General features: G+C 52.9%; 1 protein-coding gene and 1 long non-coding RNA gene across 2 annotated transcripts; both read left to right on the forward strand.

The window, feature by feature from the left end:
- The first annotated feature begins 689 nt into the window (after positions 1 to 689).
- Positions 690 to 7,184, forward strand: En2 (engrailed 2). Its single transcript, NM_010134.4, has 2 exons — positions 690 to 2,178; positions 5,113 to 7,184. Exons 1-2 carry the CDS (start codon positions 1,521 to 1,523, stop codon positions 5,427 to 5,429), a joined length of 975 nt encoding a protein of 324 aa, NP_034264.1. The 5' UTR covers positions 690 to 1,520; the 3' UTR covers positions 5,430 to 7,184.
- Positions 7,185 to 10,017: 2,833 nt separating this feature from the next.
- Gm52808 lies at positions 10,018 to 10,983 on the forward strand. Its single transcript, XR_003955878.1, has 2 exons — positions 10,018 to 10,270; positions 10,629 to 10,983. It is a non-coding gene; the product is annotated as a predicted gene, 52808 (long non-coding RNA).
- The last annotated feature ends 1,091 nt before the right edge of the window (positions 10,984 to 12,074 follow it).

The raw sequence follows: 12,074 nt of genomic DNA on the forward strand, positions 1-12,074 counted from the left end.
AAAGTGTATTCTCGCATAGATAAAGATCTACGTTGAGGTTCCCGAGGAGCCACTGTCCACGGGTGGAATCTTTCCGTATGCATGCGTCTCCTGCACAGGCACAAACATGCATGCTGAGAGTAGGATTCTGCAGGTACCTGTGCTCTTGCCTGCCGATTAGGACTGCACGCTGCTGGGGAACCAAAGTGACAATTTTCCCCTCCACCAGCAAAGAAAGCGGGTCACAAACGTCCCTTTGTATCTCGGTACCTCATTTAATTTTATTTATGCATTTTGTGCAAGGAATTGTGGGATCTCACCACACCGTAAACAATATGGGAATGTTAAAAAATAACGATCTTTCGGCGCGTGTCCAGTTAGGCGTAGCAGTGACCTGGTGGGACTGTTCACAAGCTTCCTCAGCGTCTCTAACCGAGAGAAGATGAGGAGTGCGAGTGAGCACCGCTGACTCGCCGATGGATCTGGCTGGATTATAGGCTCCCGCGCCGGGAGCCCTGGGCACGGCCACTTTAAAGGGGGGAGGGGAGGTGGCGGCGGGGGAGGGGCGGCAGGCGGTTCCTGTCACCAAGCTGCCGCGGGCGCGTCACGTGGATGAGCGGCGCGGCTGCCATTGGCCCGAGGCACGTGTCCAGGAGACCGGCCCGCGACGTCACTTGAGGGGGCTCTGTTAAAAATAAGAACAAAAATCCAGAGTGAAAGTGTCTCAGGTTGCGCTAAGTGGCCTGAAATTTTCCCGAGCCCGCGCGAAAGCCGAGGCAGCGAAGGCGCGCGGACCGGGAGGGAGGGAGCGCAGGAGGCCCTGCCCGGCCCGGCCTCCCGCCCCTCACTCATGCGGCTCGGGCCGCGGGGCTGCGCGGGGCTCAGCGGGGGCGCAGCCGCTCGCCCGTGGGGCGCCCCGGCCCGCAGCGGGGCGGCGGCCTGGCGCGGGGAGCCCCGGGGCGGGCGGAGCGCAGCGCGGGCCCACGGCCCTCCATGTGCGTGCTGGCGGCTGCGGGCGCGCTGAGAACCCGCGCCCAGCAGCCTCGAGGGTCGGCCGGGACCGGCGGGTGGCAACGGCCGAGCAGTGGCTGCCCGAGCGGGCCCGAGCGGCAGTGAGCGCGGGCGGCGCGCTGCCTGCATGCGCGCGGCAGCGGCGGAGGCGGCGGCGCCGGAGCCCGAGGCTGCTGACCACCAAAAGGAGCGCGGAGTTGCACGGACGTCCCGGGTCCCCGGAGTGGTGCGGTGACCATCTAGAGTCCGGTGCGTCGCCAAGACCGGGACCCGCTTCCGTTGAATCGCCCGGCGTCCCTGCCGGCGGGGAGACTGGTGATTTGCTAACGCACTCCGTGGATCCGAACGTGGCTTGGCTCCGAGCGCGCCCGGCGACCTGTAGGACTCCAGCCCTGGCCACTGTCGCCGCTCGCACGCTCGGAGGACTCGGCTGCGTAGGAGCGCTCGGGGCTCGCTGTGTGCCGCGGATCGGCCGGAGATCGCTTTGGCGGTGGGCCGGTGGAGAGGCGATTTGGGATTTTCTGTGAAGTATGGAGGAGAAGGATTCCAAGCCCAGCGAGACGGCGGCGGAGGCGCAGAGACAGCCGGAACCCAGCTCCGGCGGCGGCTCTGGCGGCGGCAGCAGCCCGAGCGACTCGGACACCGGCCGCCGGCGGGCTCTGATGCTGCCCGAGGTCCTACAGGCGCCAGGCAACCACCAGCATCCACATCGCATCACCAACTTCTTCATCGATAACATCCTGCGGCCTGAGTTTGGCCGCCGAAAGGACGCGGGGACTTGCTGTGCGGGCGCGGGCGGAGCCAGGGGAGGCGAAGGCGGCGCTGGCACTACCGAAGGAGGCGGCGGCGGCGCAGGCGGAGCCGAGCAGCTACTGGGCGCCAGGGAGTCCCGACCGAACCCAGCGTGCGCACCCAGCGCGGGAGGAACGCTCTCCGCCGCCGCTGGCGACCCTGCGGTCGACGGAGAAGGAGGTTCCAAGACGCTATCACTTCACGGTGGTGCCAAAAAACCCGGCGATCCTGGGGGTTCCTTGGATGGAGTGCTCAAAGCCCGGGGCTTGGGCGGCGGTGACCTGTCGGTGAGCTCCGACTCGGACAGCTCTCAAGCCAGCGCCACTCTGGGCGCGCAGCCCATGCTCTGGCCCGCTTGGGTCTACTGCACGCGCTATTCTGACCGGCCTTCTTCAGGTGAGCCCATGGGAATCAGGCCGCTGAGGGGAGGCCCGCGGGGCTAGGGAGGGCGCTTCCTAGTAAACTTGCACGGAGGGAAAGGATCACATTTTCTCCTGCACACACACACACACACACACACACACTCCTCACCGAAGCGTCAAAGAGCAGCAGCCAGGCAGTTGGAAGGACACACAGACCTAGGACTCTGTTCTTCTCTCATCTCATCTCTCTCAGAGCCTCTCACAGACTCTCTCTCTCTCTCTCTCTCTCTCTCTCTCTCTCTCTCTCTCTCTCTCTCTCTCTCTCTCTCTCTCTCTCTCTTTTTCCTGGACCCTGTAAACTCTCTGCCATCCTCAGGCCCATAGTCCCCAGAACTGGTTATTCCAACTCTGGGTGCTCTCCTGCTCCATTCTTGGCCTAGTGTGACCGCTGCGAAGGAGCAGAGGAAAAACCACAAGAAAGCGGTGAAAACTGGGGCACCCTTTGCCAGTTTATCTGACGAACCCGGTAGTTCGTTCCATCCTGCAAGCCCGCGGCTTGGAGAAGGTGCAAAGATCTCAGAGCCTCCATCAGGCAGAAAGGAACCTTCAAGTGTTTTACGATGCTACCAAGAGTGAGAAGGTGGCGGCTTTCAGAGGGGGGTGTGAAGAGGTTCGGACAAATTTTCTCCATTCGTTTATAATTTTTAAGACCTCGTAGACGCGGGCCTGCGGTTAGAAAGCGCCATTAGCAATGAGTTTCATTTGTCCATGATCTGACTGAGCTGAGCGAGGCCCTGCACACCCCCAATCCTCAGCTGTTCTATGGGTGTCCTTTACTTATGTTCGTAGCAAGACTGAGTCGCTCTGGGCTGCCTTCTTGCAGCATCCTGTTTGTGTCTGCTGAAATCCAGTTTTTTTGCAGTTAGACCTGAAATTTGCTCCATTGTTCTCGCCTCCCTCCTTTGTTAATATTTAATTAACATATAGGCTCACAAAGCCGACTGGCCTTGAGTCGCGCTCGGCTTTGTGAGGAGCCAGCGAGTGAGTCCGCGCCATACCAAGCCCTGGCGGCCCTGGGGATCTTGCATGATGGCCCGCGTGGTTCGCCTCACAGCTTTCCTAGGCTTAACGAAATCCCTTTCCTGACTGTAAGTAACGTTTCTTTTCTGGGCATTTAAGAAAGAAAGTAGGGGCAGAGAGTATTTGCCGAGATTTGGTTCTGTTTTCTCTAAGTCCCCTAAGTGTTTGCCTTTTAAAAGAGAATTCATGGGAAGAGGAACCGAAAGTATGTTTTTCAGATGTTCTTTCTCAGAAATAGGAGTTTGCGGAGGTTGGAGTGTGTGTTGTAGGACACGAACCCCAGGGTGGAGGAGACTGGAGGACAGAGCCCTCTTTCCCAGGGAGGAAAGGAGGAGAGTTTGAGATCCGCTCCGGAAGTCGGGGTTCAGGTTTGAGCAGGCCAGGCCTCTCCCGTGGTCTCGCCCTCTTGTCCTAGAAGCCTCACTGGCCAGGTGTAAGCCAGGTCGTGGGTGCCGAGCCCCGCTCCCTCATCCTCAGCATGGATGTGAAGAGGACTGTATGGCGTGCGGGTGTGTGTGACCGTGGGTACACTTAAAACACCGGGTTTTGGATCTGCACTGTCCCGGATGTCCTCTGGTGCTCAAAGACCCTTTTGGGTTTGCCCTTTGGTAAGAGCGCCGGGATCTACTTGTCTGGAGGCCAGGGAGTCCTCAGCCGAGGCTTGCCGCCCCTGACTGCACTGCACTGAGTAGTGGATGGGAGAGTCTGGTACCGCACTGCCGGTTTCCTCCACCATCCCCGCAGCGCAGGGCAGTGCATTCCGTCCTGGCTGCGAAGGGGGATGGTCGGGCCTTCTCCAGCCTCTTCCGCTTCTAGCGGAAGGGGCCTTGATGGAAGGGCCCGCATGTCTCCAAAGTTGATTCATGCTTCTTGCACAGAGAAAGACCAGAAAGAAGGTCTCAAGTTTTAGCCGGTAGCCCGGATGGCCTTTCCTGCACGGCACCATATGAACCTTGTGACCCTGACAAAGAGACCCCTCTAACCCAAGACCCCCTACCACTTTACCCTTTCCCTTTGAAGGCTTTCCCACACCACCCTCCACACTTGCCCCAAACACTGCCAACTATGTAGGAGGAAGGGGTTGGGACTAACAGAAGAACCCGTTGTGGGGAAGCTGTTGGGAGGGTCACTTTATGTTCTTGCCCAAGGTCAGTTGGGTGGCCTGCTTCTGATGAGGTGGTCCCAAGGTCTGGGGTAGAAGGTGAGAGGGACAGGCCACCAAGGTCAGCCCCCCCCCCCCTATCCCATAGGAGCCAGGTCCCTCTCCTGGACAGGAAGACTGAAGGGGAGATGCCAGAGACTCAGTGAAGCCTGGGGTACCCTATTGGAGTCCTTCAAGGAAACAAACTTGGCCTCACCAGGCCTCAGCCTTGGCTCCTCCTGGGAACTCTACTGCCCTTGGGATCCCCTTGTAGTTGTGGGTTACATAGGAAGGGGGACGGGATTCCCCTTGACTGGCTAGCCTACTCTTTTCTTCAGTCTTCTCCATCTCCTCTCACCTGTCTCTCGACCCTTTCCCTAGGATAGACTTGGAAAAAGATAAGGGGAGAAAACAAATGCAAACGAGGCCAGAAAGATTTTGGCTGGGCATTCCTTCCGCTAGCTTTTATTGGGATCCCCTAGTTTGTGATAGGCCTTTTAGCTACATCTGCCAATCCATCTCATTTTCACACACACACACCACTTTCCTTCTGGTCAGTGGGCACATGCCCAGCCTCAAGTTTATATCACCACCCCCAATGCCCAACACTTGTATGGCCTTGGGCGGGTCATCCCCCCCCCCCCACCCCCAGTATCTGCAACCTCAAGCTTGGGTGCGTGGGTTGTGGATAAGTAGCTAGACTCCAGCAACCAGTAACCTCTGCCCTTTCTCCTCCATGACAACCAGGTCCCAGGTCCCGAAAACCAAAGAAGAAGAACCCTAACAAAGAGGACAAGCGGCCTCGCACAGCCTTCACTGCTGAGCAGCTCCAGAGGCTCAAGGCTGAGTTTCAGACCAACAGGTACCTGACAGAGCAGCGGCGCCAGAGTCTGGCACAGGAGCTCAGCCTGAACGAGTCTCAGATCAAGATTTGGTTCCAGAACAAGCGGGCCAAAATCAAGAAAGCCACGGGCAACAAGAACACTTTGGCGGTGCACCTCATGGCACAGGGCCTGTACAACCATTCCACCACGGCCAAGGAGGGCAAGTCGGACAGCGAGTAGGGCGAGCAGGGCGGGTGGGCCGGCCGGCCGGCCAGGTCTAGGGCCGCGAGAAACAATGCAATAATTTTAAAACCGTGAACAAAAGGCCAGTGTATAAAGATTATACCAGCATTATCTGTGAAAATCCAGTGTATTAGCTATGGTTCTACAATAATCTATGTACATATAATTTACAGGTGGTGTAAAATCCAAAAATCTGACTATAAAATATTTTTGAGTTTTTTTTTTGTGTTTCAGAGGTTATGCTAATTTTATGTTATTATTATTTTTCTGCAAAGGGGACTGTTTAGGGTTTCAGATCTTTCTTTCATTTTTCTTTTCTCCCTTTTTTTAATCCCTTAAATTCCATTATGGGACATTGGACACTTCTTCCCCCGAAAGAAAAAAAATTTAAAACAACTTGCTGAAGTCCAAAGATTTTTATTGCTGCATTTCACAGGACTGTGAACCGAATAAATAGCTCCTATTTGGTCTGTGGGCTCTGCCGCTTGCTTTGTGCTGGCTCGGACAGCACTGTAGGAAGCGCCAGCCAGAGTGGTGATGGAGAGCTCTGGTGGGGAGAGAGGGCGCAGTTCTTTGCTGAGGTCTGAGAAAGTCCTTGCAGGCCAGCAGCTCTCCCGGAACCTCTCCGCCTGCTTCCTACGCAGCCTCTCTTCTCAACCATCTCAGAGGCCCGTGCTGGCAGCCACCGTGTGTCTGCGTCTGTGTCGATGACCCCTGTCCGCCACAGCCCCGTAGCGACCTGCCAGCGCCAACTCTCCCGCCACCGTGGCCAGCGTTGGGGCCTGGGGAGCAGTGGGAGTGTGTCCTGAAGGCTTGAAGGCTTTGCTGCCGGGACAGCTAGCCCTGACCCAAAAGCCCTCACCGAGATAGGCCTTGGGGCCTGGCAGAGCGAGTTGGAATCATCTTCCTTTCCTTTTTCTTCCCTCTTTTTTCTTTTTCATTTATTTTTGAATGGTAAATACATGTATGTGTACATACTTGTGTATGCATGTGCACGCACACCCCAGGCCTGTGTGAAGCTGGGGTTCTGGAGCTCACAGCTACCTTGACTTTCAAAGGAACTCGAATCCTCCCGAATCTAGAGGACATGTGTAAATAATCATTTCTTATCATGTTTTTGTCTTTTTTGTTTTTTTTTAAAGAAAATATACATTTTATTTTTGAAGGTGTGGTACTGTGTAAATTAAATATATTCAATATATCCTTCCAAGTATATATATATATATATATATATATATATATATATATATATATATACAAAAAACACATTATATGTAACTCCACAATGTCTTCTGTTTAGTGTATGGGAAAAGGTGTCCAAACATCCACCTGGGGCCAGCACAGTGGCCAGCGTGTTCTCAGGCTGCCTGCTGAGGACCGATGGTGGATTTCTCTCTTTGCCTTAAACCTCTTTATTTCACTGCGCCAACACTTTCTCTTTGTACATATTCGTGCCAACCTTCTGAAAAGGAAGCTATAAAAACAGAAGTTGTAATTTAAGAGTCTGTGAATAACCATCTGCTGCTTGGGGGTCGGTGGAACACATGCCTTTTAGCAGGAAGCAAATCTGTCCTTTTTTAAGTTTATAAAATGTGCATTTTACAGTATCAAATATTTATAATCTTATGAGAAATGGGTGAATGTTCCCTACTTAAAACTGTGGTTATCAAAATTGTGACCATTCCAATCTGTGAATTTTTGTGTGTTTAAATTCCTGAAAGTTACATTAAATAAAAAGAAATAACTCTTTAATATAAAATGTTGGGATGGAAGGTAGACTTTGTCCATGTCTGTAGCTGAGATGGTCTCCCCAGCACCCAGGTGCTGCACCTACCCTTGAAACAAGAAACAAGAGAATATTGTTTCTTTTAAATAGCAACCTTTGAAAACTTAACATGTAAGCTCAGAATTGAGGGTGAAGAAATGAATTAAACCATGATGTTTCTGCTCACTGAACTATCTCAATGGATGAAATCTAACAGGTCTCCCCCACCCCTCTCCACTGCCCATAAATGGTGCAAGCGTTCTCTGTTGGGCTCTGTGGAAGGACTTGTGGTCTTCAAGAGATAATGTCTTCCCCTAAATGCTATTTTTGTTTCTCCCACTTCCAATCCGCAAAGGGAAGGATCAAAATCTGCAGGATTCGGGGGAAGGGAGCGCTGAAGTACCCGGATCTAAGGCAGTCCGTGAAGCCAAACTTACTTGGCTTGAAAGAAAATTGTTTTGTCCTGTTTTGTTTGTTTTTTTTCTCCCAGGAAGAGAAATTCAGAGAGTGTCAAGGATTGCCTGCTGCCAAGGGTAGTTTCAGTCCAACATTGGCCGCTTTCGGACAGATGTTGGGCCACTGCTCCTGCCATGTAGGAGATCCACAAGGAAGAGAATTGGACTCACTTTGAGGGCACCAAAATCTCTGTTACCCAGGAGTGTGGCAGGGTCATCATGGGGGTCAAGGTGACACAGTTTCTTCCTCAAGGCCTCATCTTCTACACATTCCTTCAAAATGCTGGCACAATTTACATTATTCTGTTGGCCTTTCCCATTTTAATAAAACATAGTAACACCCATTTTTTTCAAACTGTACCGTTGGGAGAGGGGGTACACCTCTTCAAGATAATGAGAGCCTGGGTCCCACAGGCAGTCCAGCAGACACCCCTGACAATAATGCCAGGTTTTCAGGTTTTTGGTATTGTCTTGTGATAGGGCCCTAAACTGGAAGGGACTTCAGATCCTTGGTGTTCTTGGGTTACTCTTTGCTCCTGTCTGTATTCTTTTTTTTTTTTTTTCTTTTGCTTCAAAGGCATGTAAGCAGAGCTGGCAAGGCACAGGGAGCCTGTGCTGCGCTGCTAGACTTACTCTCTCAGCTGGGGTGAGCAGAAAAATAGTTCCCACCAGCTGGGAGGGCAAGGCATATTCAGGGTTACTGCAAGTCCTCCAATTCTAACCCTACCTCTGCAGTACTGTGTGCTTTGGATATGGGCAGGGCGTCCTGCCACTGGGCCCTGGCTAGAAGGAGGTGGGAATCCCAATTAAGAGGGGAAAGCTCCTTTGTGGAAAAATCTTTGCCTTTTGGATCTCAATTGTTCTCTGCTTCTGCCGATGGCCTGGGCATGTGTCTGTATCCCTCAAGCTGAGCTCATTCTACAGTTCTCCACAACCCACTGAAACTTGGGGAGAACCTAGCAATCCAACCAGGAATAGGTGTGACCTTCAGCCCTTTGGCCCCAGCAGTGGAGCCTGAATGGACTGAAGAAGTGCCGCTGCACTGAATGGGGCCAGGTGCTCTTTCTTACCTGGTCTGACAATAGCAGCCATCTGAGGTGGATCTGGGGGCCTACACTGTCTCTGAGCCTGGGGGAGGGGGTGGTTCAACTCTGACCAAAGGCTGTCCAATGTGGACTTGGACAGTGCTTCCTTTGGAGGCTCCCAGGTCACACACCAGTTTGATCTCAACACAGTTTGGTTTTTGGGGTTGTTTGTTTTCACTGGAGTGGACAGGACAAATGTAGGAGGACACAGGCTGCTTGATACTTGGTACTGGGTATGCAAATACCCAGGCCCTAGGTATATAAGCCTTCCTACCTGCCCCAGGTCAGCCTGGAAGTTTGTTGGCAGCCCTCTGCTTTAGCAGTCATTCTGTCTCCTGCTGCTTTAATCTCCTCCCACCTCCCCCCCCCCCCCCGACCCCCCTTGGGCTCTTCCCTAAAGCTGCTAGGAAGAGTCCCGGCTCCATCGAAACAGCCTGCCAAAGCAAAGCTGCCTTGACTGCGGGGTTAATAAGGACTGATGCAGACACAGGGCTGGGGCACCATCCCTGAAGGCAAGGATTGCACGAGCAAGGCGGAAATCACACTCCTGAGACTGATCTACTTCCATCCCTGAGTTCCCCACGCAGAGCCTCAGGGCTGGGAACTCCTTCTTTGCGTCTTGGTTCCATCCCTGGGGAGGGCTAGGCTGTATCTAGGCCTGGAAGTAGTGGGGGTCGGTGAGTCACAGAGGGGTGCAGCTTGAGGTCTCTGGGACTTAAGGGCAGCAAGGAAGATGACAGGGAGTGCGGGTGCGCGCAAAGCCCTTAAAGTCTCACTGTTGCACAGCTGGAACCATGAGACGACCATGCCTGTTTTTATTAATAACCTCAAATACCTCATTATGTTTATGCTGCCTGCCCATAGAAAAGAAAAGGGCATTCTTGAAATCTCCGGAAATGTAATAATATTCATTAAAGTAATTCCTAATTATATGATTTAATCAAGCGTGGTGAGCTTGCGCTTTGCTTGAAAAAAAAAAAAAAAACAACGAAGGATGGTGTTATTATTGTTGGTGGTGGTACTGGCCTCGTCCTGGCCGCCAGTAAAACTGCCAGCTTCTCAGCAGAGGCCCAGCCCCCTCGGATGGATTGAAGGGTATCCTCCTAGAAGCAAGGTTCCTCTGGAAGAACTGCATAGTTGTGAGGACCCGGTAAGGCTCAAACCTAGTCCCAAGCAAGGCCCGAGCTACTCCTAAAGAAGGGCAGAGCTTTTTTGGCCCAAGGGACCATCTGTGTTCCTAGGGGAACACCAGGGAAGATTTCTGGGAAAGCAGAACTTCGGTCCCGCCCCCTCCAGGGTTGAGTCCCAGGCAGCGCCTGGAGCAGAAACAAAGAGTGGCAGAGAGAGATCTGCCTCCCGGCTAGCTTTTTACCCCCTCAGCCTGGAAAGCATCCCAGAGAGCCCTTTCCCCGGTCCCCACCCCCAAAATACAGAGGAGAGAAGAACCGAAGGCCCAGAAGTCTGCATGGCTGTCGTGCCCCACGCCACTTGTTCTTTAGAGAGAGGATTCGATGGGCAGCTCAGGCAGGAATGGTCAGGTCCCACCCAGCCTTGGGTCCTCTGTGGGGTTCAGGAATGATGGCGGTCACTGTTTGCAGGACTGTCTGAGGCGGGGGTGGGTGGGTGGAGGGAGGCAGAACCGGCCGCTGCTTGCTGCTCGACTCATCTGTCCAGACCTGAAACTTGGCCGCGTGGTGCCAGCGAGTTGCCTGCGGAAGCGGCCGGCTTTTCCCCTTTCTGCTGGTGCATTGGGGTTCTCGCCTCCCGCCAAGTCCTTTGTCTGGATGGGGGCTGTCAGGCTCTGTCATCTTGGGTTGCCCTCCTCCTTTCTCCAACCTCTACCCCCTCCACTAACTTCCTTTTCTCTTTTCTCTCCTCCTTGGATGGATAGTCACAGGCCCCAGCTGCAGCGCAAGGAGCTCCTGTCCCTCCCGATGAGCCCTCCTGCTTCTCCGTGGGTCGCTAGGACACCCGTTGGTGCCCCGGATCTTGCTTCTGAGCTTCTTCTTTAGACTAAAACTTATCTTATGGTTTTGGAGAGCTTTGCTTTCCGTTCTCAGCGACAGCAATACATCGAATTAAGGAAGTTGGAGTTTCATTATATCCAGGCGTTAAGAGAAAGGGCACAATTACCAGCTCTTTGCAAAATTCTGCTTTTACTATGGGCTCCCCAATTTTTTATTGCAGCATCTTAGCCAGTTTTCCATGTATATTTCGTGTGGTGATATTAAACACACTCGCAAACATCCACAATGCCATGCAGTCGTCACTATTGCCCTTCATAGAACTAATCTGGCAAAAAGGGACCCAGTCCTTGTCTGGAGCCCCCCACTTTCCTTCCCTTTCTCACCCTCTCATTCCCTTCGGTCTCTGTTCCACTGCTGTCTGAGCACCTAGAGGTGCTCCTTCCACAGCCTCCCCAGGGCCAGGGCTAAAACCTCCGAGTGAGAATTGATACCCTTCAGTCACTCCAGTGATGCTTGCTGTTGGTCTCTGTTCATGTAAGGAAAGATTGAAGCCTACAAAGAAAACATAAGGCTGGGCTCCTACATGTGCCCTGGGGACCACTTGGTTCTGTTTTTCATGCAAATACTTCTATCATGTCCCTAGTGTTATATGAAAGATGTTTCTATGGAAAGCAACCGAGTTTTGTTTTATTGTGACTTTGTTGTTGCCGTTTTGAAGTTAGGGAGGGACCAAGCAAGTGTGTGTGTGTGTGTGTGTGTGTGTGTGTGTGTGTGTATGTGCGCGTGTACACGTGTGTGTTGCACACATGTACACTTGCATGCTATCCCTGTGCTCTGTCACTGAGCTACACTTCTATTCCCAAGTTTTGCCAGCAGATAGCCCTGTGTTCAAATCCCAGCTCTGATGCTTACTTTCTGAGCTACTGTGTTATAGACTCCCTGGGAGTGGAGTCATTCTTTCCCAAACAGAAAGAACACTTACCTAATGGGTTCCCTGCAAGGGCTTTTTGTGAGCTAATGAGCACAAAGGCCTGGTGCTGAATAGGCTCAGCAAGCAGGCAGCTTACTGGCTTACCCTCCTTTGCTGGTAAGTCCCTAGGCTTGCTCACAGCTGCGCCCTTCCAGCGCAGGTGCCTTGGTGCTTCAGGCACCCATATTTTGCTTGCTTTTGCTAACCAATGTGACATCTGTGCAGCCATCTAGGCAAAAATAGAGAAAGGATAGATAGAAGATATAATAGCTAGGAGAGGTATATTTGAGGTCTGATCTATTCAATAAAACTTTCTCACAGAGGGATAGGCAGAAAGGGGGGAGGAGGAAGGAGGAAGAGGAGAGGAGGAGGAAAAGGAGAAAAGAAAAAAATAAAATGG

The sequence above is a fragment of the Mus musculus genome, chromosome 5, assembly GCF_000001635.26.
Source record: "Mus musculus strain C57BL/6J chromosome 5, GRCm38.p6 C57BL/6J".
Lineage (NCBI taxonomy): Eukaryota > Metazoa > Chordata > Mammalia > Rodentia > Muridae > Mus > Mus musculus.

What these genes read in the sequence shown, in the direction of transcription:
- En2 (NM_010134.4), top strand. Translation starts at nt 1,521, where the DNA reads ATGGAGGAGAAGGATTCCAAGCCCAGCGAGACGGCGGCGGAGGCGCAG. An exon ending in TTCTGACCGGCCTTCTTCAG is followed by an intron (nt 2,179 to 5,112) that starts GTGAGCCCATGG and finishes CATGACAACCAG; the next exon opens with GTCCCAGGTCCCGAAAACCA.